At 44.5% G+C, this 23,461-nt stretch overlaps 9 protein-coding genes across 9 annotated transcripts; 4 read left to right on the forward strand and 5 right to left on the reverse strand.

Moving 5' to 3' along the window:
* Positions 1–1,077: 1,077 nt before the first annotated feature.
* K450DRAFT_217813 (uncharacterized protein) lies at positions 1,078–4,129 on the forward strand. Its single transcript, XM_051585100.1, has 6 exons — positions 1,078–1,708; positions 1,778–2,245; positions 2,331–2,522; positions 2,602–3,204; positions 3,268–3,444; positions 3,506–4,129. Exons 1-6 carry the CDS (start codon positions 1,247–1,249, stop codon positions 3,749–3,751), a joined length of 2,148 nt encoding a protein of 715 aa, XP_051449747.1. The 5' UTR covers positions 1,078–1,246; the 3' UTR covers positions 3,752–4,129.
* Positions 3,467–4,366, reverse strand: K450DRAFT_217814 (uncharacterized protein). Its single transcript, XM_051585101.1, has 2 exons — positions 4,136–4,366; positions 3,467–4,063 (listed from the first exon to the last, which is right to left on the reverse strand). Exons 1-2 carry the CDS (start codon positions 4,245–4,247, stop codon positions 3,924–3,926), a joined length of 252 nt encoding a protein of 83 aa, XP_051449748.1. The 5' UTR covers positions 4,248–4,366; the 3' UTR covers positions 3,467–3,923.
* A 324-nt stretch (positions 4,367–4,690) lies between these two features.
* K450DRAFT_217816 (uncharacterized protein) lies at positions 4,691–7,123 on the forward strand. Its single transcript, XM_051585102.1, has 6 exons — positions 4,691–4,997; positions 5,070–5,273; positions 5,350–5,790; positions 5,867–6,469; positions 6,546–6,767; positions 6,832–7,123. The coding sequence occupies exons 1-6, from the start codon at positions 4,911–4,913 to the stop codon at positions 6,991–6,993; spliced, it is 1,719 nt and encodes a 572-aa protein (XP_051449749.1). The 5' UTR covers positions 4,691–4,910; the 3' UTR covers positions 6,994–7,123.
* A 2,100-nt stretch (positions 7,124–9,223) lies between these two features.
* On the forward strand, positions 9,224–10,791 carry K450DRAFT_217823 (uncharacterized protein). Its single transcript, XM_051585103.1, has one exon. The coding sequence runs from the start codon at positions 9,302–9,304 to the stop codon at positions 10,721–10,723; it is 1,422 nt and encodes a 473-aa protein (XP_051449750.1). The 5' UTR covers positions 9,224–9,301; the 3' UTR covers positions 10,724–10,791.
* A 317-nt stretch (positions 10,792–11,108) lies between these two features.
* On the forward strand, positions 11,109–12,355 carry K450DRAFT_284999 (uncharacterized protein). The gene has a single exon (XM_051593517.1). The coding sequence runs from the start codon at positions 11,134–11,136 to the stop codon at positions 12,283–12,285; it is 1,152 nt and encodes a 383-aa protein (XP_051449751.1). The 5' UTR covers positions 11,109–11,133; the 3' UTR covers positions 12,286–12,355.
* Positions 12,356–13,974: 1,619 nt separating this feature from the next.
* Positions 13,975–15,687, reverse strand: K450DRAFT_217828 (uncharacterized protein). Its single transcript, XM_051585104.1, has 7 exons — positions 15,551–15,687; positions 15,364–15,491; positions 15,177–15,300; positions 14,740–15,113; positions 14,533–14,664; positions 14,323–14,470; positions 13,975–14,223 (listed from the first exon to the last, which is right to left on the reverse strand). The coding sequence occupies exons 1-6, from the start codon at positions 15,615–15,617 to the stop codon at positions 14,336–14,338; spliced, it is 960 nt and encodes a 319-aa protein (XP_051449752.1). The 5' UTR covers positions 15,618–15,687; the 3' UTR covers positions 13,975–14,223; positions 14,323–14,335.
* A 516-nt stretch (positions 15,688–16,203) lies between these two features.
* K450DRAFT_217835 (uncharacterized protein) lies at positions 16,204–17,972 on the reverse strand. Its single transcript, XM_051585105.1, has one exon. The coding sequence runs from the start codon at positions 17,669–17,671 to the stop codon at positions 16,391–16,393; it is 1,281 nt and encodes a 426-aa protein (XP_051449753.1). The 5' UTR covers positions 17,672–17,972; the 3' UTR covers positions 16,204–16,390.
* Positions 17,973–18,812: 840 nt separating this feature from the next.
* Positions 18,813–19,897, reverse strand: K450DRAFT_267406 (uncharacterized protein; the record flags this gene model as incomplete). The annotated part of the gene is made up of 2 exons (XM_051592837.1): positions 18,813–19,081; positions 19,225–19,897. The coding sequence occupies 2 exons, from the start codon at positions 19,895–19,897 to the stop codon at positions 18,813–18,815; spliced, it is 942 nt and encodes a 313-aa protein (XP_051449754.1).
* A 288-nt stretch (positions 19,898–20,185) lies between these two features.
* K450DRAFT_217839 (uncharacterized protein) lies at positions 20,186–23,457 on the reverse strand. The gene is made up of 11 exons (XM_051585106.1): positions 23,355–23,457; positions 22,309–23,274; positions 22,074–22,238; positions 21,850–22,010; positions 21,708–21,787; positions 21,551–21,635; positions 21,401–21,476; positions 21,251–21,334; positions 21,035–21,160; positions 20,470–20,972; positions 20,186–20,396 (listed from the first exon to the last, which is right to left on the reverse strand). The coding sequence occupies exons 1-10, from the start codon at positions 23,373–23,375 to the stop codon at positions 20,520–20,522; spliced, it is 2,217 nt and encodes a 738-aa protein (XP_051449755.1). The 5' UTR covers positions 23,376–23,457; the 3' UTR covers positions 20,186–20,396; positions 20,470–20,519.
* Between the last annotated feature and the right edge of the window lie 4 nt (positions 23,458–23,461).

The raw sequence follows: 23,461 nt of genomic DNA on the forward strand, positions 1-23,461 counted from the left end.
AAGATGTGTTTTTTATCTTTCACCTGGTGAACGACATGGCCGACTTTCTTCTTTTGCGCCTGCAATTGAGGCACTCCTCCAAACCGCTGCTTGAAGAGAACAGACACACCTGCGATGGTTGACTGGAATGAGTACAAGGCTGGCCCACGCTGTCAACCATGTGGATCTACCTTTGTTTAGCCGAATCTCTTCGCTGACGCAGAGGGCGAGTGCTTCATAGGCGTCATACTCATCGAATATATTTGCGTTCCTTTCCTCAAAATCGCAGGTCATGAAGATAACTGAAAGGTTGGTGGGAATAAAACCAAGACAAAAAGGAAGCAGAAGATGCAAATCCAGGGGAAGGGCTGGCCATTTCATGCGCGCTACCCCATCTGAATCAAAGCCGCTGCAAATAGCAAGCCCAGGCAGTATAAAAAATTGTAGCTGTGTACCATGCTTTGTCTCACGCTACTCCACTTGTTCTCTATTGTCACTATCATCATTATAACAATTCAATTCAATGCAAATAGAATTTTATTTTAATCCGTAAACAAAATGCGACACTAAACGTCAGTTCTCTTTTCCCGTAAATCGACAGACTGGCCTGGCCTATTAGGTAGAACATAGATGAGTGAGCAAGATGTTTTCATAAAGTCATTGAGTTATATATCAATGCAATACACATCAGGTTTTGTCAAGTTTGTTTGTTCAGAGATTGTTCACCTTGGATAACCCACATGTCGAGTAGTTTTAGATGTGAACATCGGAATAGATTCGGGTCCAAATAAGTTGTGCATCATATTAAACTTGACAAAACCATGTGCTGCATGACTTACAAGAAATAGGGTAACTTACGTTAAACAGGAAGAGAAACTGAGTAACAACATGGAAGCTACTCCCTCAGTATTTATAGTCAGAAAGAAAAAATTTTCAGCATGCGAATTTGTAGCGGTGACGTGACTGCCCAACCTGTCTGAGATTGTGCTACCGACACAACCAGGGCTTTCAATTGCAATCAGAACGGCTTTAAAAATTTGGAAGCATATTGTCAACTGATCCTTTCGGCAAAGGAGGTTGCATTCTCACTGAAAAGAAAGGAGAAATTGAATGTCAAAAGAATAAAAGACAGCTAATGAAATGAAATGAAAGCAAAGCAAAGGAAGTATTCGTCGGTACCTCCTGGCACACGTGGAACAGGGCCTTTTTCATTTCCTTGACTTTTCCCCTTTCTGTTTTACTACCCTTTCTCCTCCTCTTCGCCACCATGAGCTGCATGAGCCGTCGTAAGAAGGACCCTAAAAAGTCCATGTTGTCCCCAGATGATGTCCAAGCTGCTGCTCGGTCCATGACCGATCCCATGGGCAAGCCAACTGCCGCATCTAGCATGCGCACCGCTAAAACATCTCCCAATCTTCTCGATCCGAACTCTGCCGCGGGCCAAAATGGCATTTCGGCAAGAAGGGAATCCACCACTAGACCAGGACGAACTCCATCTCCCAGTCGATTGTCTGTAGAAGGTCGGACCGTGAAAAAGTCTCCATCGCAAACTTCGCTGCGTACGCCTGCCGAGCCTCGTGGTAGAGTTCCTGACCCTCATAAGCGTTCACCGAGCGTGGCTTCCAATCGGTCGGCTAGCAGTACCCGTACCGCCAATAATTCCCCTGCGTCCACTCGCAAATCCCCAGTTGCTCAAATGCGTGAAGACTTTGACGCCTTGAAGCACAAGGTAAGATAACCTCACTGAAAAAAAAATGATTCGAGTCAACCGTGGGTTCGGTGCTGATTATTTGCATAGAATGATGAAAACTTGGAGCTGATTGCACAGCAAAATGCAGAGCTGGAGCAGCTCCGTCAAAAATTGCAGGTACAAGCTTCCGAATCCACTCCTTCTGCTGCCCCAGCCGAAGACATTGTTCAGAACGAAGTAGTTCAAAAGCTGTTGTCTGAAAAAGAAGAACTTCTCAGAGGAAAGGAGATGGAACTGGAGCAGCTCCGCCAACATATGGACCAATTAGAGCTTGCTCAGAAGGAGGTACCAAGTATTGTGGTCAATGATGGGCAAGGCGATGTCCCAACACACGATGAGGAGATTCAAAAATTGTTATCTGAGAAGGAACAGCTTTTGGCATCGAAGGAACAGCTTTTGGCATCGAAGGAAAGAGAGCTTGAGGAGATGCGGCACAAATATGAGATAGAGATTGCGGAAGCTGCGAAGCCAGCACTTGCCGAAGTTCAGGAACAATTGGAGCTTTTGAAATCTCAGGTAAAGAAAGAGCTTCAGTTCTATTTGATGGCATTGGGATTGAAGGAATCTTCTAACCATAGCATTTGTGTTTGCTCCTGTGTAGAATACTGAAGCTGCCTCTCGCCTGCTTGAAAAAGAAAGCGAACTCAATGAGCTTCGTGAAGAGCTTGAAAAGTCCCGCCATACCAACAAGGCAGATGAAGAGCAGGAGAAACGTCTGCGTCGACTCACTGTGGACTTGGAAAATGAGAAGCTGACCATGAAGAAATTGGAGGAATTAAATGCTCAGCTTGAGGTGAGTCAAAATGTGCCCTCTTACCATCATAGGTAAAATTGAGGTACTGATGCAAGCATCATCATGTTTTCGGGAATAGGCTCAAAAGGTGGCTCACGAGGAGACCCTAAGGTCGCATTCCGAGACCTTGGCTCAGAAGGATAAACTTCTGGAACAGCACGCTCAAGCTCTCCAGGAGCTGCAAGCTCAGCATGAAGCCGCGTTTGGTGATCTGCAGAAGAAGCAAGAGGAACAAGCTTACAACATAAAGGATCAGCATACCAATGAGATGCGCGAATTGAAGGAACGTTTGACTAAGGCAGAGCTCGGCCGTAACGCAACAGTGGATGATGAGCTTGAGCGGTTATTACATGAGTTTGAGGAAGCAGAGCATGCTCACACTGTGGAATTAGCCAACCTGGAGCAATCGCATCATAGCCAATTGTCCAACCTTCGAGAGTCACAACAAGCACAGCTCCAGGGTCTTAAAAACTCCCAATTCCCTAAGAATTCTAATTGGCGCTTAATGCCTACCGATGCTGTCTCCTGGCCTGCCCCGCAACCTCTTTCCATATTGAGAAAGACGGGTGGCCCAAGACAACGTGAACGTAAGGTTGTTGCTGATGACGATGGTCCTGATGTTTACCCACAAGATCCCAAAAAGGTCCAAGTTTACATATCTAGCGTCAGTGGTAACGTGAATGTAAGTGAATTTTAAATTGAAGGCAGAGCTAATCATCGCATAGTGACCCATCCGCGTCATTAGATCAAGAAGAACCAAGAAGAAATCATCCAGCTTCTGTCTACCAATGAAGTCAAGTACGAGTTGATCGATGTGGCTAGTAGTGAGAAAGCGTTACAACACATGAAGCGACAAAATGGAACTTCTGATGGCCGAGCCAAGGAGGTCCCCCAAGTCTTTGTGGGTGGCGAATACCGTGGGGTAAGGGTTTATGACAGAGATGTTATCATTGTCGATCTAATGCTAACCCGTCTCACCATAGCAATACAAGGATTTGCTGGTGGCCATTGAGGAAGGCTCACTCAGTACCTTTTTGCGAGCCGCATCTGAAGATCGATCGGCTCTTTTCTCTAGTAAAAGCACAGAGTTAAAGAGCTCTACAAAGCCATCTCAAAAACCCACTACCAACTGGAAGCTTGGTATGGATGAAGACGAAGCTCTTTTAGAAGAATTAGAGCAGGAACTTCGAGATGGTAGAGTTCATGGCAACGAACTTGACCAACTTTAGTTCACTGCCCCTCTCCCGAAGCTTCGATAGATCCCCCTCCCCGTTCGTACCCCTTTTGTATTCTGTATCATTACTATAATGTACTACTGTAGCCAGCCAGTTAGTGTTTGACAACAACAACCACGTTGAGATTTCTTTCTTTTATAAACCATCATTACTATAGTCTAAGTCTTTAAAGCTTGCTCTTATCACTACCCACGACACCGATCAAGAAAGGCTTTGCAACTGACTCGAGAACAGCATCATTGTGGAAGCTCTTGAACTGTGCCGTAGCATCCTTGCCAGAGCTCTTGAGGAGGATCTTCTTACCGCCTTTTATAAAAATCTATTAGTTTCCAGACGAGTTTGTTCGCTACATTCCGAACGAATCCAAAGTCTGCTTACCAGGGTGTTCGCTGAGAAAGTCGGTGACGTTATAGACCTTGCCTTCGACGATGACCCAAGCATCCTTGTCAGTGTTGTGCTTTGCAACTTCTTCACTGGTATAAGCTTTCATTAGAGTGGGGATGGGTGAGAATAAGTGTAATGCAACAACAACAAGAAGGGATTAGCGGGTGTGGATTGATATATCGATAATTGTGCGTCCCGTCATATTCACGTGGGTAAGCAGCCCACGATGGTTAAAAAATAGCAATGTAGCTTTGTATTTGATTCTCCAAATGGGTCCTGCAAAGATTGAACAAGGCTTTCGCTAAGAATGTTTTTCTTTTTTATTTACTTTTTTTTTTAAATGTAATGAGAGTATGCAAGAAATGCGTGGGGATCTTGCAGAATGGAACGCGAAGCCGATCATGGAAAGAACACAACCTCGAACTTTTATTTCTGCTTTATTTCCGATGTTCACATCAAGAGGTTTTCGGTTTCGGAGATACGAAGGGGTTTTGGCGAAACGGACATCATTTCATCAAGTTGAGGTATAATTTTGCTTTTCGAATTATTGCCATGGTAACCGTTCGCAAAGCTCTAATGTTCTAGCGAAGTCCTGTCAAAAGTTATTCACGCTGTAACCATTTCATCCATGAAGCCTGACTTGCCAGGGTTTCTATTTCAATTCGACCTAAAGCCGAACTGATGGATCCATCTCTAGTGGACTGCGTTTTATTCTCAGCATCAAACAGACAAGTTAACCCCCTCGGTTTACCTCCGCTATTACTCGGTAATGAAAATCATCGACAAGATCTCCCAACCGCGAGAGGACGGAAAGCCGCACTACTCGTTCGAGTACTTTCCCCCCAAGACAGAAGTTGTACGTGGCTCACTTCATACCGAGAATATGCAGCTCACCTTGTCCATTCAACATTCATGTCTTAAATTTTAGGGTGTAGCCAATTTGTACGATCGTTTAGGTCGTATGGCCCAGACACAGCCTGCCTTTATCTCATGTACATGGGGAGCTGGTGGTGCAACTGCAGAGCGAACCATCGGATTATGTGCGACAGCTCAAAGTGTCTATGGCATCGAAACCTTGATGCATTTGACTTGCACTAACATGGGTAAAGACAAAGTGGATGAGGCATTGAAGGTAAGCAGAAATTGATGTGTAGACGGTTTATAAAAGTGAATGAAACTTAATTGTAGCTTTGTTCCAAACTTTACAGCAAGCAAAGGATGCCGGTATTCAGAATATCCTCGCCCTGAGAGGTGACCCACCTCGTGGTCAGGAATACTGGTCTCCCTGCGATGACGGTTTCTGCCATGCCATAGATCTTGTCCGATACATCCGCCAACAGTACGGTGATTATTTTTGTATCGGTATAGCTGGATACCCAGAAGGACATGTTGATTCGCAAGACAAGGGTCAAGATATCGTATACCTCAAGGAAAAAGTAGAAGCCGGAGCCGATTTCATTGTGACTCAGCTATTTTATGACGTTGATTCCTTCGTCCATTGGCAAAAGCAGTGTCGAGATGCTGGCATCTCTGTTCCTATTGTTCCTGGTGTCATGCCCATCCAATCGCATCAGGCTTTTCGCAGGATCATCAATCTGTGTAACACCAAAGTCCCTCCTCACATATTAGAGGATATGAATGAGATCAAAGTAAGTTCAGAGACACGACTTTGATCGACATCTATTTCGATGTTAATGTTGGGGTTGGTTGCCCTTCCTTTTTTAGGCGGACGATCAAGCTGTTAAGGATTATGGTGTCAAGTTGGCCACAAGTATTGTGTCAGAGCTGTATCACAAATATCACATCAACTGTTTTCACTTTTCAACTTTGAACTTGGAAAAATCGGTTCGTCTTGTTCTACAAGATTTGGATTTCTTGCCTAAAGGTATTCAAAATTCAACAGCACAACAACTGTTGAATGGAAAATCAACCAAGTCAACCGCCCTTTTGGCTGAAGCTCACCGAGCCGAAACATGGGATGAGTTCCCTAACGGTCGATATGGTGACTCTCGATCACCTGCTTTCGGTGACAATACATACGGTGCTGGTGTGGCTCAACCTACTTCCAAAGCAAGCGCTAAATGGGGATACCCCACTTCGCCCAGCGACATTGCCAGCCTGTTCATTGCTTATATTTCTGGAGAACTTCAGTCTTTGCCATGGTGTGATGAAGCCCTTCAGATTGAGACTGACGCTATTCGAAAGTCCCTGTCGACCTTGAACAAAGCAGGTTTATGGACTGTCAGTTCTCAACCTTCCGTTAATGGCGCTCCCAGCGATGATCCTATGTTTGGCTGGGGTCCTCGCGGCGGATACGTGTATCAGAAGGTAAGTTCGCTAAAGGCACTGCGTACAAGACTATGGGGACTTACATTTGTTTACAAACTCTACTTCATTGTTACAGGAATTCATTGAGTTCTTTGTCACCTCGGATAAGCTTCCTGCTCTCTTGCGTCAGCTCGCCAAAGATCCTTTCATTACATATTACGCTGCCAATCGCGCTGGAGACTCTAAAACAAACGTTGACGACCGCGATTCCCAAAATGCAGTAACCTGGGGTGTGTTCCCAGGAAAAGAGATTGTCCAGCCTACTATTATCGAGCAAGTCAGTTTTGACGCCTGGAGGGTAAGGACATTCATTATGGTGCGTCCGTTCATTCATTGTATCTGACTGGATTTCACTTCCATAGGTAGAAGCTTTTGAGCTGTGGACAGAGTGGGAACAGCAATATTCCCCCGAGTCTGAGTCAAGAAATCTGCTAAAGCATCTAGGCGACGATACTTGGCTCTTCAATGTGGTTCACAATGACTTCCAAAACCCTGGAAAGCTCTTTGAAGTGATTTTAGGCTAGATAACCAAGTTGTTTATTACGGACAATGAGGGAATTATTTTTTTTTGACATAAACATTTGAAATAGAAGAGGGAGTCGTTGTTCAATAGGAGAAAACAATAACAGCAGAAAAAAAAATTACTACTACTAACAAACATGTGCAGGTTTTGCACTTAAAAGTGAGATGCGGGTGGCAGGAAGATTAAAGGTAGAGATGCAAAGGACAGTGTATACAATATACTGTATGACAAAGCAAAGGGATTGAAATTACTACTACACGTCTAGAAGCCGGAAACAAAGACCAATTCTTGGAAACATTGGCCCTCAGTGGTGATGGTCTTTTCGCCAATCACAATCTCAGCCGTAGCCTTGTCGAGCCATTGGTAGATGTAAGGCTTGACAACGAAGGTCTGAACCAATTTTCGGATGACCCAAGGGATTTCGTTCAAGATATCGATCTTGTCCAACAAATTATTGACGGTGACGATCATGGTGATCTTAACATCCTTGGCTTCGACGCCATCTTGGTCCTCAATGGTCTTACCGTTCCAGGTCAACTTGACACGCTTAGGGATCTGGTATTCAGTTTCAGGATCCAATTCCAAGTCCAAAAGTTCAACATGGTTATCGACTGACACACACGTGAGCTTGCCGTCCAACACAAGGGAGCCTTGGTTGACATCGACGGCTCCGTATTGCTTAGTAGTTTGGAACTGCATCATAGCCAATGAAGCTTCAGCAGACTGGAAGTTGACAAAGTTCCAGTTGGAAGCAATAAGCTGAGGTTGCATTCCTTGAATAGCATGGACGAACATGCCAAGACCTTCGACGTCATGCACTGTGTTTTCAACGATAAAGGTGCCTTTAGCTTGAGCGCGAGGCCAGAACTTGTGTGACACGAATCCAGCGTTGCCAAGGTAGGCTTTGCCTTCTCCGACCTTGAAACCATGATCCACCTTCTCAAATTCAATAGATACAACCAAGTCAGGGTGCTTGATCGAGACGGTATACTTTGAGCAAGTAGGGTCCAAGGTCACTGACATGTGATCAGTCTTGGTGGATCGTCGGTCTGCAGACAGAACAAAATTGTCGGTGGTAATGGTTCTGAAGAAGTTGGTATTGCTCTCTGGATCGTAAAATCGGCAAGTGAACGAGATGGTAGGGTTCCATAGACTGAGGCAGGGGAGGAAAACGTCAGCTGGTGTTTCGACTACCTGGGTAAAAGCGTAAAATTTTATGCATAGCTTACCCGACGTTGGAGTGGATCAGCTGGACAAACGCAAATCCGCCTTTGGCAGTGGTGACATAGAACACCTGATTCTCTGTGGAGGATCCAGATGCAAGCGTCCATTCCAAGTCAGAGGGAACCACCTCTTGGTAGAGCTTGCCATCCGTCGCTGTGTCGGCCATCGTCTTGATGCTCTCGACGGTGCCACCAATGCCTGTCACATTGGAAACTGTACTAGACAACTGGGAAACTACAGCGAGCCAATGTTAGTTCATGTTGCAAACTATCGAGAGCCAGCATTAGAGCAGATTATCGACTTACACCAAGAAGACATTTTGAAGTGAAAAAGTGGGAAAGACAAATAAAGAGCGTGCAATAAAGACTGAGCGGAGACTTTGGCAAAATTTCGGCGACAGATGGCGATGAGACTGTGAAGTCATCTCTGCCTGTGGATAATTTATAAATCACATATAAACAGCCTCCGCAGCATCATTTCCTCCATGAGTCTGCTTTTCTCACTTCAAAGGGGACCCTACCATGCCAAGTGCTTCTTTGTCAGGTCAAGTCGTTGCGTAAAGTCTTGGCCTGCATTCATTTTTGTTCAGCTAAATACGCAACGTTGTTGGTTTCATTAAATGGCTGAGAATCATCAGGCAGCGATACTTACACTTGAATAGTCTGTGGTTTATGCTTGAAATAGGGGGCCAAGGTCAGAAAAATAAACATAAAAGCAACCCGCAAAATACTTTCCAAGACAAATATCTGTGTTTGACAATGCCGAGTTTATTGAGATATCCCACTGCCTGTGTGCTATGTTCAGTACAACCTCTTGCTATACGTAAGGAAATCAAAGTGAACATGATATTGATCTCATCTGCCAGCTGTGCGATCCATCTGCTCAGCATACCCCACTTTTAGAACTTGATATGGATAAACATAAAAACGAAGGAAAAAATATTGTCGCACAGACCAACTTTAACCGAATTCCCCATCGCGCAGCTTTTTTTTTTTATGGGAACTTGACCTCTTTTTCACAAACACAACACTTTGATTTTCCTCTCTCTTTATCAGAAATCAAACTCTACAACCCCATTTACTTCAATGAAAATTGTTGATCTCTGTGACAGTAGAACATCAGATTCACTGGCTGCTATGACGGATAGAAAAAGACAGGCGTCGCCATCATTGGACACGGATTTGAATTTGCCTGACCTTGACGCAGAACTGACCAGAAGAATCGCTCAACAGAGGGAAAAACTCTCCAAACTGAATTATGTGCTACAGCAGTTGAGCGAGGATATAACCGACCAGACATCGTGCACCGCATCAACCGATAAGCCGATAGAAACCATTTTGGATCACTCACAAGTCCCTAGGTCGCAACCCATGGACATTCAATATCCCATTGCCCACTGGAGACCCAGGGAGCATAGGAAGGCTTTAGAGATATTGCCTTCTTATACGGATGCCACCATAAGCTCTCCAGTTGCCAGCGAACCTCAGCATCTCCAGGGAGCTGATTTAGTTAACCAGGATAGACCTATAGGTACAAGCACAGAACATTCGTCGACGACAGTGGCCCATGAAGGTCCTGAAGATTCAATAGACCGAGATATTCAGCAGCTTGTGGGCTTCCTATCGAGTAAGAAATCAAAAGCGAAACCACAAGCGCAGAGAGTGATTGAGGCTAGCCCCGCTGTGATTCAGCAGTTTCGAGCGTTCAATGACTTGTTCACATATGCTAATGCAAGAACGGAATTCGATGGTCTGAAACGGCCACAGATACAAAATAACCTAATGACTCTCCAAATATTGACAGAGGCCCTTTGCGAAGGGCACGTCTTTCAGTCCGACGCTACAAGCTTGATTGCTTCCAGCCTTTCATGCCTGATTGAAAGCATCACGGTAGAAGCGGAAGAAGGACCAACTGAACATTGTCGCAGTACTTTAGTACTGGTGGATGACCTTAACGAGACGTTACAAAAGTGGTACAGTTGGGACCCGGAAAAAGACCAGTTCTCAAGCCCTTTCGACGTGAAGGATTTGAGCGATGTACTTACGTTCTTTACTCTAGTCGTCTCCTCGGATCTCAAAGCGAACTATGTTAAACAGAATGAAGTAGTGAAGGAAGAAATTTGGGAGACAATGGGATTAAAGTCAAAATACACGATGAACTTTCACGAAATATTACTTGCAACATTCAACCTGAGACGACTGGAACGTGGTCATTCTCAGCCGCAACCTTCTCAGGAGGAACATGACGATATATTGTTGGAAGATCGGCTTGAGCAAAGCTCAGTCCAACGAACGGATAAAGGTACCACCTATAGGCCGCAGGATGACCCGGTGGACTTTCTTTGGAGTGATCCTGAAGACGATGAAAATGAAGATAACGATCAGTACGATGAAACAGATGGGAGTGAAACGACATCAGTTGACGGTATCTTTGATTCAGCCACTGAGATATCCGGTGCCGATGTTACTGAAAACGACTGGAGTGAAATCGATAGAGAATCTGACTAAACCAGTGATGATAGCTTGTAGAAGTGGTGTAGTAAAGTTAGATAATTATGAGGGGTACTTCACTGGTGTTTAGCAATTGTATACTTAATAAATCTTTCGTTTCCCATTTTTCGTGTAAAAATTCTACCATGATTTTTCGACTACCTATTCGCAAGGCTTCCTACCCAGCATTGTAGTGTATCCCTTAAAGATTCTGGACTCTTCCAACTTTGAATGTTGACTTAATAAGGCTGCGCCATGGAAACTTGCAACTGCGGCGCAAACAATTCCCCAGATGGGGCGGAACGCCGTGTGTGTCTGGCTTTGTGTCATGTTTTCTGCTTAGCTTAATACGCTGTGTATCTCTGCATTGCCCCCACTTTTCATACTGCTTTCCCCTTCGCATAACACACAAGCTTACCCCATTTTTAATGGCATCCACGTTCACCGAGTATGTATCTACTGACGGCTCACCTTGGTTGCTCGTAGGAGGAAGGGAAAAACCAGCAGATAAGATGCCGGATCTGCATCAAGACAAAAGAACCCCCCGAAAGTCAATGGTACGCTCAAGGCGTAAGAAAGCTTCGTCCTCGAAGATACAGGAGGGTAAAATTCATACTTCTGGCAACTCGGGCATGGATTTGATGGAATCTCAAATATCGACTGTGATGGGTGCTATCAACCTGGACGATGACCAACCGAGTGATGCAACGAGACTTGAAAATATACTACGAAACATTTATCAGCGGATAGAGAAATGGGCCATGGACATGATAAGGATTAGTCGCGAGCTGGACTTTGGACTTCTCGGCCTCAACGCCATGGCAGACTGCAACAGGGTAATGGCTAAACAAATGCCGGCGCAAAACCTTACAGCCTATTCGGAACGACTGCTTACAGAAGTCTTACCCAGTGTCAAATGGAAGAGCGTCCTTCTTCGATTAGTGTGTTATGCTTATGACCCAAATAACCGGCCAATCTCGTTCACTCGACTGTACAATCTCATGGTTGCTTGTGAATTCTATCGCGCTACGGATTTGCTGCAATCGGAAATCACGTCGGCTATGGCACCGACCATCCGGCTCATGCTAGACGGTCTTGTCCTTGACAGTCCCAACCTATATTCCTCAGACTACCAAATGACACTTGAGTTGACCCGCGATCTGAAGGAAATGCTCCAGGCGCAATACAACTGGGATCCCATTGAAGAGACATTTTCCGGTCCGTTCGACTTGACGCGTTTCTGTGAAGAACTCTCACTGGCCTCCCAGCTGTTTCTTCCCCTCGACATACATCTTTCCCTATGGCGATACTCCCAATACCATCTTGACGTCAACTACTTTGATCCGTATTATTGGCCGCTAATTGAGTATACGCTTGAAGGCGAATCCGAACAATCGATCATGCGTAAAATCATACAAGAGTCGTTCACTGGATCCTCTTGCACCCTGGAAGAGGAGGGCAGGTCGAGTGGCGAAAGTGAGGCGTCCAGTCATATCTTTGATTCAGCCACAGAGGTTTCCGGAGGTGCAGACATCACAGATAGTGACTGGAGCATTGTGAATGATGAGCAACAAGCTTGATATGTATTTCATACCAAGAGCGAACACTTGCATCCAAGGCATTGTATATGAGCTGTTTTCCAAAAAGCGTGGATTGTGCCCGTGTCATTTTTGATGTATCCGTTGTTTCCATCACTTGCCTACCCATATAAATTGATTCCATTCGCCACGCCAAAGTGAAAAAGTGATTCTAACAGAGAAAAATGTAAAACCACAGGTTTTTATATATGTAAATTTGCAAGCAGTCATCGGCAACAAAGAGATGAGGGCTTTGAAGGATGAGAAGGGCGAAGCATGAGTAGGATTTAGTTGCCTGTTTATGCAATGCAAAAAGAAGGCTCTATAATTTGGAAGGTTTGAAGGCAGTCGATTGGTGAAAGTGAGCCAGATATGCGCAACTATGGATGTTTGCATCTGAGGTTTAAAAGAACCGTTTGCTGAATGGTTACTGACAATCTTAATAGTTTTGAAGCAAAGCAGTAAAGATGAGTTGGAGAGCCATTTGGGTGACATACTACACTAAAAATCAGCAAACAAGTCTATCTGTATATTCATTATCATTGTTACTGCCCTTTTTATTGAGATTATTAAAGCCTTTGTCATAATCAGGTTATTATGGTATCTTCACGGACGACAATTGTAGTGATCCCAAATATCTTGTTCCTGGCGCGATGGCAGCTGGCTGACTTCCACAATAAGGGTCAGAATAACCTAAGATGATGCTGGGCGTAGTATTGATAACGGATTCTGCTCCATTTGAAAGAGCCTGGCAAATGCCTGGTGCAATGGTGACTATTCCATGTGAACCATCCGCGGCGGTATATAGTATTGTGTAAGGGGCAGCGGCAGTGGCAGAGAACCGAGGACCGCAAGATAAGACGGAGAAACATTTGAGTGAGATACCTGGCTACAAATCAGCAAACAAGCTATGCGTATACTCGTTATTGTTATCAAAGCCCTTTTATTATAAAAGTTTGTATAAAGCTTTTGTTATAATTATGTTACTTTATCAGCACAGAATATGTATCTGGATCTTCTTCAGTCATTGAAATTCGTGGGAAGACTATAGAAGGCGCACCTTGGCAATCATGACCTTTAAAAAGGAGGATGGCAATGGGCGCAGTGTTGGTAATGGAAACTATTTCTTCTGGGAGATTTGTGCATTTATTCGGTTCGACGGAAAGTGTCTGAGGGGCACCATTTTCAACGATATACGTTATTGAGTAAGGAGCATCGGCAGTGGAAGAGAATCGCGGACCGCAGGATAAGATGACTGCTCCTATAGCTAAGATGAGCGTGAGTGGTTGCATATCAGACAATGAGTTAAGTCGATGTTTTGAAAAGTAATCCCGATTAGAAAGAAACGTAAAACCACAGGTTCTTACATATGCAACTTGGAAAGCAGTCATCGGTAACAGGAGGGGGGGGTAGAAGGATGAGAAGGGCAAAGGGTGAACAGGATACAGTTGCCTGCTTATGCAATGCAAAGGGGAGGCGCTATGATTTGAAGGGTAGAAGGCGTTCATTAGGTGAAAGTGAGCCATATATGCACCTTAATGACGATCTGCATCTCCGGTTTAAAAAATGTGTTGCTCAATAGTTACCGATGGGATTGTAAATTTGGAGGCAGAGAGGGTATCGTAAGATACGATGGAAAACCATTTAAGCGACATACCTTGCTACAAATCAGCAAGTAGGCTATATGTATACTCTTCATTGTTATCACTGCCCTTTTTATTGAGCTCTCTTGCTTAAGTTCGGTGGGTGTTGGTTTCAACGCCTAACATATTTTGCCCGGTGACACTTTCGAATTCTTTTTGTAACTTCAACAGATTGGAATGGGGATATCTTTATTGGCGGTTTGAAGAGAAAAAAAACGGAAACAGCCATGACGCGCCAACGAGTCGGCGAAGACCAAGGGTTGTTCCTCTAATATAGTGTCTCGAGAGCTTGAATATACTGTATATAGCGGTTGAGGTGAGCTTTGTAAATACTCTTTGGGGGCAGGGCAAAGACGAAAAGGAAAAAAGACAGGGAAAAAAAATACATGACATGTACAAGAATAAAAGAATTAATGGTGATCGCTTTCGGCTTCAACATCCGTTTCGCTCTTGCTAGTGGTGGTCTCATCTTCAGAATGCTCACGACTGTTGGGTGCACTTGCTCCCCTCAATAAATGGCGACGTCTGTTCAAGAAGAATTTGTCCTGTGGATGTAGGGTCAGTAAGACAGTGCGTGGTGGGAAACCATCCTCTATATACTTACAACCATGCCGTCTGTTCCAAAGAGCCCAGCAAAGCCTCGAACGAATTCATTTCTGCGACCTTCCCAAATGACCACAGTGTCCTTGACGGTTTCTCGGATCTGCTGCAGAGACTTTTTGGTCTTGATTTCTTGTTCCTATAAAAAGGTGTCCGTCAATATCAAAAGTATCCGCTTGCCACCCAAATTCTTTTTATAAAAAACCCATCCTACCTTGAAAAAGGAAATGTTGAGGTCCTTGGCACTCACTCCTCTTTCCAGGTTCCTTCGCAAATAGGCATCGTAGTCTCGGACAATTCGCGTGATCAGATCGGAGGTAGAGATCCCTTCTGTTCGCTTGGTAGGAAGGAATCTCCCTTGCTCTTTGACAAATGCATAGACATCGCCGGATTCCTTGGACTGGTAAGGCTCGGCATCATGGGCGACGTAATCTATCCGATGTTCATCCAGGAATTCCTGCGTCACCGTCCAAGGGGCGTTGGTCACGACTTCATCCACCCACTTACAGTGGCGAACGGCTTCGTATCGCTCGAGATCGGTCATGACGGTTTTTCCCTTTCGCTTATGTGTTTCAGCATCGCTGCAGACTACAAGGTCATAAGTCAACACACTGATTACCCGCATACATGCCGGATGAACCCTTGACTTACCGCCAACCAGTAAATAGACGTCTGGAAACGCTTTCTTGGCTTGCTCTAGCGCTTTTGCGTGCCCAAAATGGAAGAGATCATAGATACCATCGCAGTAAATGCGCACCGGTCGATCTTTTGGAGGCTATGGTCGAGAAAAACTGAGTGGGTAGGTAGGTATACATATGGGCACCGAACGATCACCTACGGGATTTATTTTGAAGTCGTAAGCGGCCTGAGGAGCAGGTAACGCTTGGTCTAAATCTTCATCGGTTTTGGAGCGTTTTGATACACGAGGTGGCAAGGTGTCTGGTGTCAGCTCGGTGTTATCTTCATCTACTATAGTGGTTAGGGAACATGGCATGGTTTGGAGACGCTTAGATGATCATGCCAACCTGATGCATCACGAGAGAACGCTTGCTGGTCCATTGCTCTCGTACTTCTTTTTCTTCTGATGGACATGGATGAGGTAAGGCACCGATTCGGTAACAACAAAAGCTATGACAAAAAAAATATATCCCTGGCGTTTTCAGTACAAGCTTGTGCGGTTCGGCCAAAGCGGAGTTGGTGCTCCCCCCCAACCCCACTCAATTTTTTTGGGCCATCGTATAATGTCATCCATCATTGGGCTGTCGTGACGTTATGAGATCAAAATATCATGGTGAAAACTTTCAATTCCTTCCACATCGTCTAAATCCTTCAAGGAAATCATACCTCTTGTGGCAGGCTCAATTAAAAATAACGAGATGTACGTGCCTTCTGCCTGACCACCAATAGGTTTTGGGGAATAACTGCAGACCCCTAACATTGATCAACATGCTCGACGTGGACTGAACGACTGGTGTTCTTCATTTTCCTGAAAATGGGATTTTGAATATTTTTTTTCTTAGGCTGACAGTTTCTTTCACAAAATTGATGAGGTCTGTTTGATGTTAACTCCGTGCTTTTTTAGAGGCTATGCTCAGGCGGCCGTCCAAGCCAATGCTGGTCTGATTTGGCGTTAGTAAAAATAGACGCGTCTAAATTTAAGGCAATGATATAATGTGTGGTTTGAACAAGAGAAAGAATTTGGCAATGTCGTCATGCATTGCGCACGTTCTATCACGAAGGTGGGCTTGTAACATTTTGCCTTTTATGAATATTTGAAAGAAGGAATTACTGGTGGTGAACACAAACATTTACTACAAAAAAAACGACATGACAAAGATGGGGGAGGGAAAGGGTTTTTTTTTCATTTATCTGTCACAGAGTAAGCTGTTGACTTTCATGTCCTTGTGCTTTGTTTCTGAGGGATTATGCTCGTCACTGACACAAGCTTGTGAAAGCATCAAGAGACCCTGCTGGGCGGTCTCGTTCTCGTCCAGTTCATCGGATCTTTTCCGTTTTGCCGTCGTGCTGGAAGTATCGTGATGGAACATGACAGGAGCCGATGGTTGCACCATGGAATTTTCTTGGCTTGTCGCTGGCGACAATCGCTTGAGGTGTTGTAAAAGAGCCAACATCCGATGATCGTTTCTAGCAGCTGACTCCAAGACATTTTGTCCTTGACTTTCCATATTTCCCAAAACAGCATGCAAATAGTTGATATATTCAATGCCACTTTGCAGGATGTTGAGTTTATGCAAATGATCTTGGTCAGCACAGGATGGTATGAGTTGTCGAAGTTGCTGGATTTTGGTATTGATTTTTTCACGTCGCCTTCGTTCAATGGCACTATGAGACACTTTTCGAAGTTGCTCCCGTTGGTCGGCTGTGGTTTCCTGTCTTCCATTGGGAACCGATGGATGAAGAGGTGGCGACATTTGGGACACAACGGGGAACGATGACATGGAGCCATTGGGCATCATGTAGGTAGGATATGAGTAGGGTTGTCCGGGTAAATAGGCAAAGGTCGGCATATTAGACGGATCACCAGAAACCATTTGTGGTTGACCTGATACCTTGGCAGCAGCGTCTTCCGAATCTCCTTTTTCAGTATTGGATCCTTGTTGGCCGTCTTCATCCGTTGTTTTTCCTTTGCTATCTTTGCTATGTTGTGATGTACTAGGGTTCATGGGGATAGGTGGATAATATGGGCTTTGTTGAGGATGATAGTAGATAGCATGAGGAGGACCGGCAATAATAACATGCGGATGAACAGGCATCTGTGGATTATATGAGGTGGGTGGTTGGGAGGTCGATGTAACCGACATATCGGCTATGTGATACTGCTGTTGTTGATGTTTGGGAGAATCGACTGAGCCTGCTCTGGGAGGCGAAGAAGGAGGAGTCTGAGAGTGCTTATCGGAAGTCATGCCAGGTGGCAATGCAATCACGGGTATATGTTCTCGAACATGATTGCCGGTCATATCGGGTGATGGAGTAAGAGGATATATAGTAGCAACAGACTTGGAGGTATTCTTTGTGCTATGCTTGCGTTTCTTGTGAGGAGCTGCTGATAATGAATTGTTGGACTCTACGGTGATATGGTTGGTGGTGTCCAAGCTATTTTCATCAGATTGTGAGCTTGCAGACATTTAGAGTAGGAAGCCTCTGAAAGATAAAAGACAGGGAAGAAAAAAATGACTAGAGGGAAGAGTAACGGAGAAACATGGGACCAAGCTATGGTGTGTATTTGGCTTTGGAGATGCGAATCAACCACTCCTTCCACCGACTACTCCACCGGGTATCACGTTTTCATGTCCACCAATAATTTTGCGTACCAGTCTACTCGTGTCCTTTCGACCCCTCGTGCTATCTCATGAGTAACAAACCCAAAGGTACACAGTGGGGGAACACAATGACCTAACTGGCTCTTCTGAGGATCATGTTTGATATAAACTAAAAAAAATAATCTGTTCTATTCATAATATGATTTAATAAATCTTATGGGGCGGGGGGAGGAAGTGTTTCTTGGCGTATGCAAAAATAAATTTGGTGGAAACTTTTGGTTCACTGGACGGCATTATTTCCCTTGCCAATTGGGTATTTCTGCTCATCCCAGTTTTCATATCTGAAATATAATAAAACGGCTGACCTCCATTATTAAAAGAATCTAAAACGGCATGTGAGGTCTTTGCTTCATTTCTATTTGCTAAGCTCCCACTAGGTTACGAAAAAGGCGGTGGGTTGGGATAAGATCGGATGCGGTGCCTTCGACTTTATGGCAAAAACTCGATAAGATTAAAATGCTCGCAGACCAACGTGCAGATTACTGTGAATTTACGGATACATCTTTAACGTTATTTCTTCTGTGCCGGTTAAAGTTTATGCCTTGAACAATGGTCCGTCCACGTTTTTGCTGAATAGTGGTCACAAGGGAATGCTATCTGAAATTTCCATACTCCGTGTCCACCCGCTGGATGCAACACTGCCTGGTTTTTGACACTGTTCACTCCCGAGCAAAACTAATTATTTATGTTATGCTATGTTGAAAAAAAAAAAGGGTAGTGTAAGAAGGCCAAAAAAGAGGCCAATAATGTATGATGTGATCATTATGGAATACTAGGCTACAGGTAATACACAGGGCACAGTTGTGCTGTTAGGCAAAAATAGAGGGAAGAGGCTGGTGATTTAAGCTTTCCCCACCATCGCACTGATCCTTTCGAATGTGAGAGCAAGTGGGTGGTCTGGTTGTTTTTTTTTTTTTTCTTTTCAAATACATTTCTTCGTGGTTCTTCAATTGGGCCATGTTTGGCCAAGCCAGCCTAGCTCACCAAAGATAGACCACAGGCTACTTGTTTTGTTGACATCAACTCGGCATAATTTCTGAGCATCCGACTTTCGAAACGGAGTACCATGTCTCTCATATTCACTTGCAGCTCGAATCAACGTGCGTTTGCATCGGATATACTGTACAGGCGTCAATCGTAAGGTCGACGCAATGGTGGCCTCCGTAGCGTGGAGTTTGTTATACATTGGAAGGTGGCTGATCTTGAGTGGTGCCCCTGGAAACCCAAAGGAGACCGCACAAAGGTAAACAAGGGGGGTATGTTAGTATCACATCTGTCAGTAGTGTCTAGCACAAATTGCAATTTTTCTTCTCCACATTCGGGCCGGGAGTCAAATGATAAAAAAAGCGAACTTGTACCTTTCCAAACGATCTTTATATGCTTGTGATCCAGAGCATCTAGGTTGGGTATCCATTCATGGGAAAATACAGTGGATTCATCGTTCTCTATGTCCATGGCGTCATACGAAGCAGCATTGGCTAGCTGAGACTTTTCCTTGCGAGTCAATGGCTGGGCAGTGTCGGCTGAGTCATTCGTCACGGTTGTCGTCAATTTCGGCTGCGGAGGTGATGGTATGACGGAGCGAACAAGCTGATGGGGCTCTCGCAGTAAGCTTTCGTAAATGTCCAAAGCAAAAATGTTCAATGAATTGTTATCAATGGCCGGGGATCGATAAGCTTTTGTGGATTTGCGAACGCACCGTTTAGGTGGTGGGGCCATTTGAGTAGAGGTAAAAGAAGGCTGCATGGGATGATAACGACGATAAGACTGAATAAATGACTTGTTGCGTTTTGTCCTGTCAGACTGTAACTTTTTAATAACAACAGGTGCTACTGGATGATCATGTTGTTGATCATGCGCCATCCTATTTGTTCTATTAGAGTCATGCTTGGTTGAACAATTTTGATATGACATCCATGACGTTGTATTGGCCTGCTTCCATGGACAGCTCTTATCCATGCGATCAGTGGGCGTCAATGGGGGTGACAACAGTAACATATCATTGGTTTCGCTTATCGAAGGCGGAGACATTGGGAAGCGGTGTACGAGAGTTGACATTGTGTAGGTAGGTTCTTTAAAATGAGATGACGACCGATGGATTGAGGTCACCAAAACGATTTGGCAAGATGAAAAACAGAAGCGAGTTGGAAAAAAGGGAAGAGAGAGAAAAGAATGAAAACAAGGCACGCTGGATTATTTTAAATGGAGGCAAGGTGACAGTGGCTGACTTTGGATGTGCCATTTTGCCTTCTTGTGCGTTTCGAAACACGGGATACCTCAATTTGGGCAACGAATGGAGTCATCGCGCAATCCTTCAACGTGGCGCAAACGAAGCCAGCGTCTCCTTTGCAAAATCATCAGAACTTGGAATTTCATTGTAAAATACCACAAGAACGTAGCTGCGTCGCCATGGCAGGCTTCGAAAGCCCTTTGACGGAAGTCTGGTCCTTCTTGGCATTTATAGCCATAAAAAGGTAGCTCCGTTAGGTTGTCATATTCCCAAAAATAATTGGTAGCGAGCCAACTGAATCTGTTTTAAATGTATTTGATTTGTACAGTTGCAAGTGGGAAATATCAGACAAAAAAAAAATAACAAAACGTACAAATTAAATCGAGAGTCATTTCTAAGAAGAAAGTCCAAGGTATTCAGCGTCTAAACTGGCCTTGTCCATGTACGTACTCTACCTCTTCGATCTGTGGTTACAATGGCGTCCTCTCTATAAATAATATCTACACATGGGTCTGAATGGACCGATCGAACTGCGATTGGTTGTAAGAAAGACACTTGGTTCTTGTTTGGCGCAGGGTGAATGACAGGTAACCGAATATGGTGCGCAGAATCCGTTGTTGGTGTCCCTTTATTTGATTCCGGACTTGCAAACAAAGGGTGTTTGACACTTGGTTTTCGTCGAATCTTGCTGAAGGAAGAAAAACTTGAGGTAGTGTCTTGTTCGTCCAATGCAGCCTCTGGTCTCAAGCCAAGCGGATTCGTGCCATTGGCAATCATGGATCTCACACCAGCGTCCAAATTAAGGTATGGCTTGGATGACCTCCAACTTGTATTATCGTTTGCATTGGTCAGGGATAATGAGGTACGGTGATGTTTCTAGAGGAGGCATCGTGATGAGAGTAAAGCCTATAGACATTTACGTGTTTGATACCACTTACAAATCTAGGCCGGTGCAGTGCGCTCACTGAAAAATCCCATAATATTAAGTTACAATCCTCGCCCACACTTCCAATTCTGTACACTTTTTCATCGCACTTCCAAGGATCGAATGCTACGCCCGTGACCTGTGACAAGCCAAAAAAAAAAAAACAGGCCATCCACATTTTTAGTAAAGCTTTTGGAATTGCCTGACGTGTGTTGACAAAACAACTTACCCATGAGTTATGGCCTTGGCAGCGGGCAACGATGCGTTGTTCCCGAAAAGCCCAGATGGTCACCAGGTCATCTTGCCCTCCAGTCTACCAAAAGCCAACGATGAATAGACTGCGAAAGTACGTTTTTTCTTTTGAAACAGGGAGGCTTACCACAATATATCGTCCATCAGGACTCCACGCCACACAAGTCAATTTGCCATAATACGCCCCGAAGGTGTCCAGAAGTCTGTGCCCAACCCCAGAAAATGGATGAATGAAAATGCAAAACTTGCCAAGAAAGATAAGGTTTGTACTACCTACCTTTCGGTCGTATAGTCAATAATACGCAACAAGCCGTCACTACCCACCACGGCGACATGCAAGCAGTCTGGCGAAAACGCAAAGGCTAAAATAAAAAGAGGGGTCAATAAAAAAATAATTTGGATTATTCGGGAGACCTTTCTGCTGCTAAGCTTACCATTAATGCTCTTCTGGCTGACCTTCCAATGCGATACCGGGTTATGCTTGAAACCTTTATGAGGTTTAGTAACATGGAAACTGATTGGAAAAAAAGGTCAGCTTTCTTTCCGCCCTTCGAGAAATGAAACATATCTGCTTACAGTTGATTAGCCCATCCATCGTTTTGCGCAGGCGTAAACGCTTGGTCATCTCGCTCTTTATCCATAACCAGTATTGAACCATCATTGTATGCTACCATAAACATGCTCTCGGACCCTGGAATCCATTTGATCATGGTCACGGCTGACGAATTCAGCAAACCCTAATAGTTGAGCAGGTAAGTGAATGAAATAGACTACCAAATAACAATCATACTTCAACCTACGCCTTTGTTGAGCCGAAAGTACTTATTTCCTAATGGGTCAAACCAAATACAATCGCCCGATGAAAAGCCAATAATGACATCCAAGTGATCATATCCTCTTGTCAGAAGGTTTACGTCATGGGAGGTTGGATAAGCTTTTGAAAATATAATGCGAGACAAAGGTTCCTACAATGCAGACAGACAGGCATGAGACAGCTGGCAAAATCACAACATTGGGCAAAAAAAACCAACAAACCTTGGGTTTAGATGCAGCATCCATCCATATAAAGCTTGCTCCAACGTTGTAAAATAAATAAGAATCGTCACTTGTCCTGGCTGCTAACACCTTGGCTAGATGCTCATTGGTAACGATCTTGTTCACAAAACTTGATTTTGTTTTGGTAATACTATTCTTGGGTTTACGTGGGTTATGTTTACTAACCCTTCCAAATAGCGAAGAGAAAGAGTTTCCACTAGTGCCGAGCGGGGATGCAGTAACATCCATATCAAAGGCTTTCGGCGACATAAACTCCGTTCCGGAATGTGCATTGGTATAGGAGGAGGACATGGGCCCTGCGGAGACCACAGGAGACGATGGTTGATTATTATGATACAAGGAAGCGGTGTTGATGGAAAGGGACCGCGGTGCCCCACTGGGTGGTACATAAACTGTACTGGCGGTACTGGCACTGCTGGACAGTGGCGAACTTGCATAGCCAAGACTCTGGGCACTGCCATGGGCACTTTTGATTGGAATTGTTAATGAAGCTTTACTCTCCTCGACATTGGATACGGCCGGTGAAAATGTAACAGCTGGCGATAACGTCGATGCACTCTCGACGATGACTTCCTCATCCTCCGAATCCGCTGTGAGAGTGGTTGCGTTATCTCCTTTGTCTGAACCTGTCATCGACGTGAGATTATCGGACACAGAGGATGTGGCAGAGTTTGTCAAGGTTAAATTAGCAATAGCCCCTAGTGACGAAGAATTCGTTTCCTTGTACTTGATCGACACCAAGGCAGCATGCGTGCCCGTTGGATAATGTGGCAGTATGGTTTCACTGTAGACTTCATTGCGCAGTTTCCAGACGCCTTCAGGACTATTGAACTCATTTCCTTTGAATTCAGGATCGGACGGAGGAAATGGTGGTAGACGTGGTGTTAGACTGGGTGAAAGAGAGGGTCGTGGAGGTGGTGTGTATGGAGTAGACACCGTAAATGCCTATACATGGTGGAAATTTAGAGGATTGGCTATAATGATGCCAATGGCGGCAATCTCGTATTAAAAAAGTGAATTCTTACCGCCTGAAAATATGAGTCCATTATAATATAATAGAGAAATGGAGATTTCTCTTTCTGCTATGGAGTGTGAGAAGTGTGTGGGGCTGGTAAAGGGGAAGGGAGTCCGC

This window comes from Umbelopsis ramanniana (assembly GCF_025399195.1).
Source record: "Umbelopsis ramanniana AG unplaced genomic scaffold K450scaffold_1, whole genome shotgun sequence".
Taxonomy (NCBI): Eukaryota; Fungi; Mucoromycota; class Umbelopsidomycetes; order Umbelopsidales; family Umbelopsidaceae; genus Umbelopsis; species Umbelopsis ramanniana.

Coding starts and splice junctions, on each gene's coding strand:
- K450DRAFT_217816 (XM_051585102.1), top strand. CDS start 4,911: ATGAAAATCATCGACAAGATCTCCCAACCGCGAGAGGACGGAAAGCCG. Junction 4,998..5,069: donor TTCCCCCCAAGACAGAAGTT/GTACGTGGCTCA, acceptor CTTAAATTTTAG/GGTGTAGCCAATTTGTACGA. Junction 6,768..6,831: donor TCAGTTTTGACGCCTGGAGG/GTAAGGACATTC, acceptor TCACTTCCATAG/GTAGAAGCTTTTGAGCTGTG.
- K450DRAFT_217828 (XM_051585104.1), bottom strand. CDS start 15,617: ATGTCCATCAGAAGAAAAAGAAGTACGAGAGCAATGGACCAGCAAGCG. Junction 15,301..15,363: donor ACGACTTCAAAATAAATCCC/GTAGGTGATCGT, acceptor TCTCGACCATAG/CCTCCAAAAGATCGACCGGT. Junction 14,665..14,739: donor TCAACATTTCCTTTTTCAAG/GTAGGATGGGTT, acceptor ACCTTTTTATAG/GAACAAGAAATCAAGACCAA.
- K450DRAFT_217839 (XM_051585106.1), bottom strand. CDS start 23,375: ATGGACTCATATTTTCAGGCG. Junction 23,275..23,354: donor TGGACTCATATTTTCAGGCG/GTAAGAATTCAC, acceptor CACCATGTATAG/GCATTTACGGTGTCTACTCC. Junction 22,011..22,073: donor ACTTTCGGCTCAACAAAGGC/GTAGGTTGAAGT, acceptor CTCAACTATTAG/GGTTTGCTGAATTCGTCAGC.
- K450DRAFT_217823 (XM_051585103.1), top strand. CDS start 9,302: ATGAAAATTGTTGATCTCTGTGACAGTAGAACATCAGATTCACTGGCT.
- K450DRAFT_217813 (XM_051585100.1), top strand. CDS start 1,247: ATGAGCTGCATGAGCCGTCGTAAGAAGGACCCTAAAAAGTCCATGTTG. Junction 1,709..1,777: donor TTGACGCCTTGAAGCACAAG/GTAAGATAACCT, acceptor TTATTTGCATAG/AATGATGAAAACTTGGAGCT. Junction 2,246..2,330: donor TGGAGCTTTTGAAATCTCAG/GTAAAGAAAGAG, acceptor GCTCCTGTGTAG/AATACTGAAGCTGCCTCTCG.
- K450DRAFT_284999 (XM_051593517.1), top strand. CDS start 11,134: ATGGCATCCACGTTCACCGAGTATGTATCTACTGACGGCTCACCTTGG.
- K450DRAFT_217835 (XM_051585105.1), bottom strand. CDS start 17,671: ATGTCTGCAAGCTCACAATCTGATGAAAATAGCTTGGACACCACCAAC.
- K450DRAFT_217814 (XM_051585101.1), bottom strand. CDS start 4,247: ATGAAAGCTTATACCAGTGAAGAAGTTGCAAAGCACAACACTGACAAG. Junction 4,064..4,135: donor CTTTCTCAGCGAACACCCTG/GTAAGCAGACTT, acceptor TTTTTATAAAAG/GCGGTAAGAAGATCCTCCTC.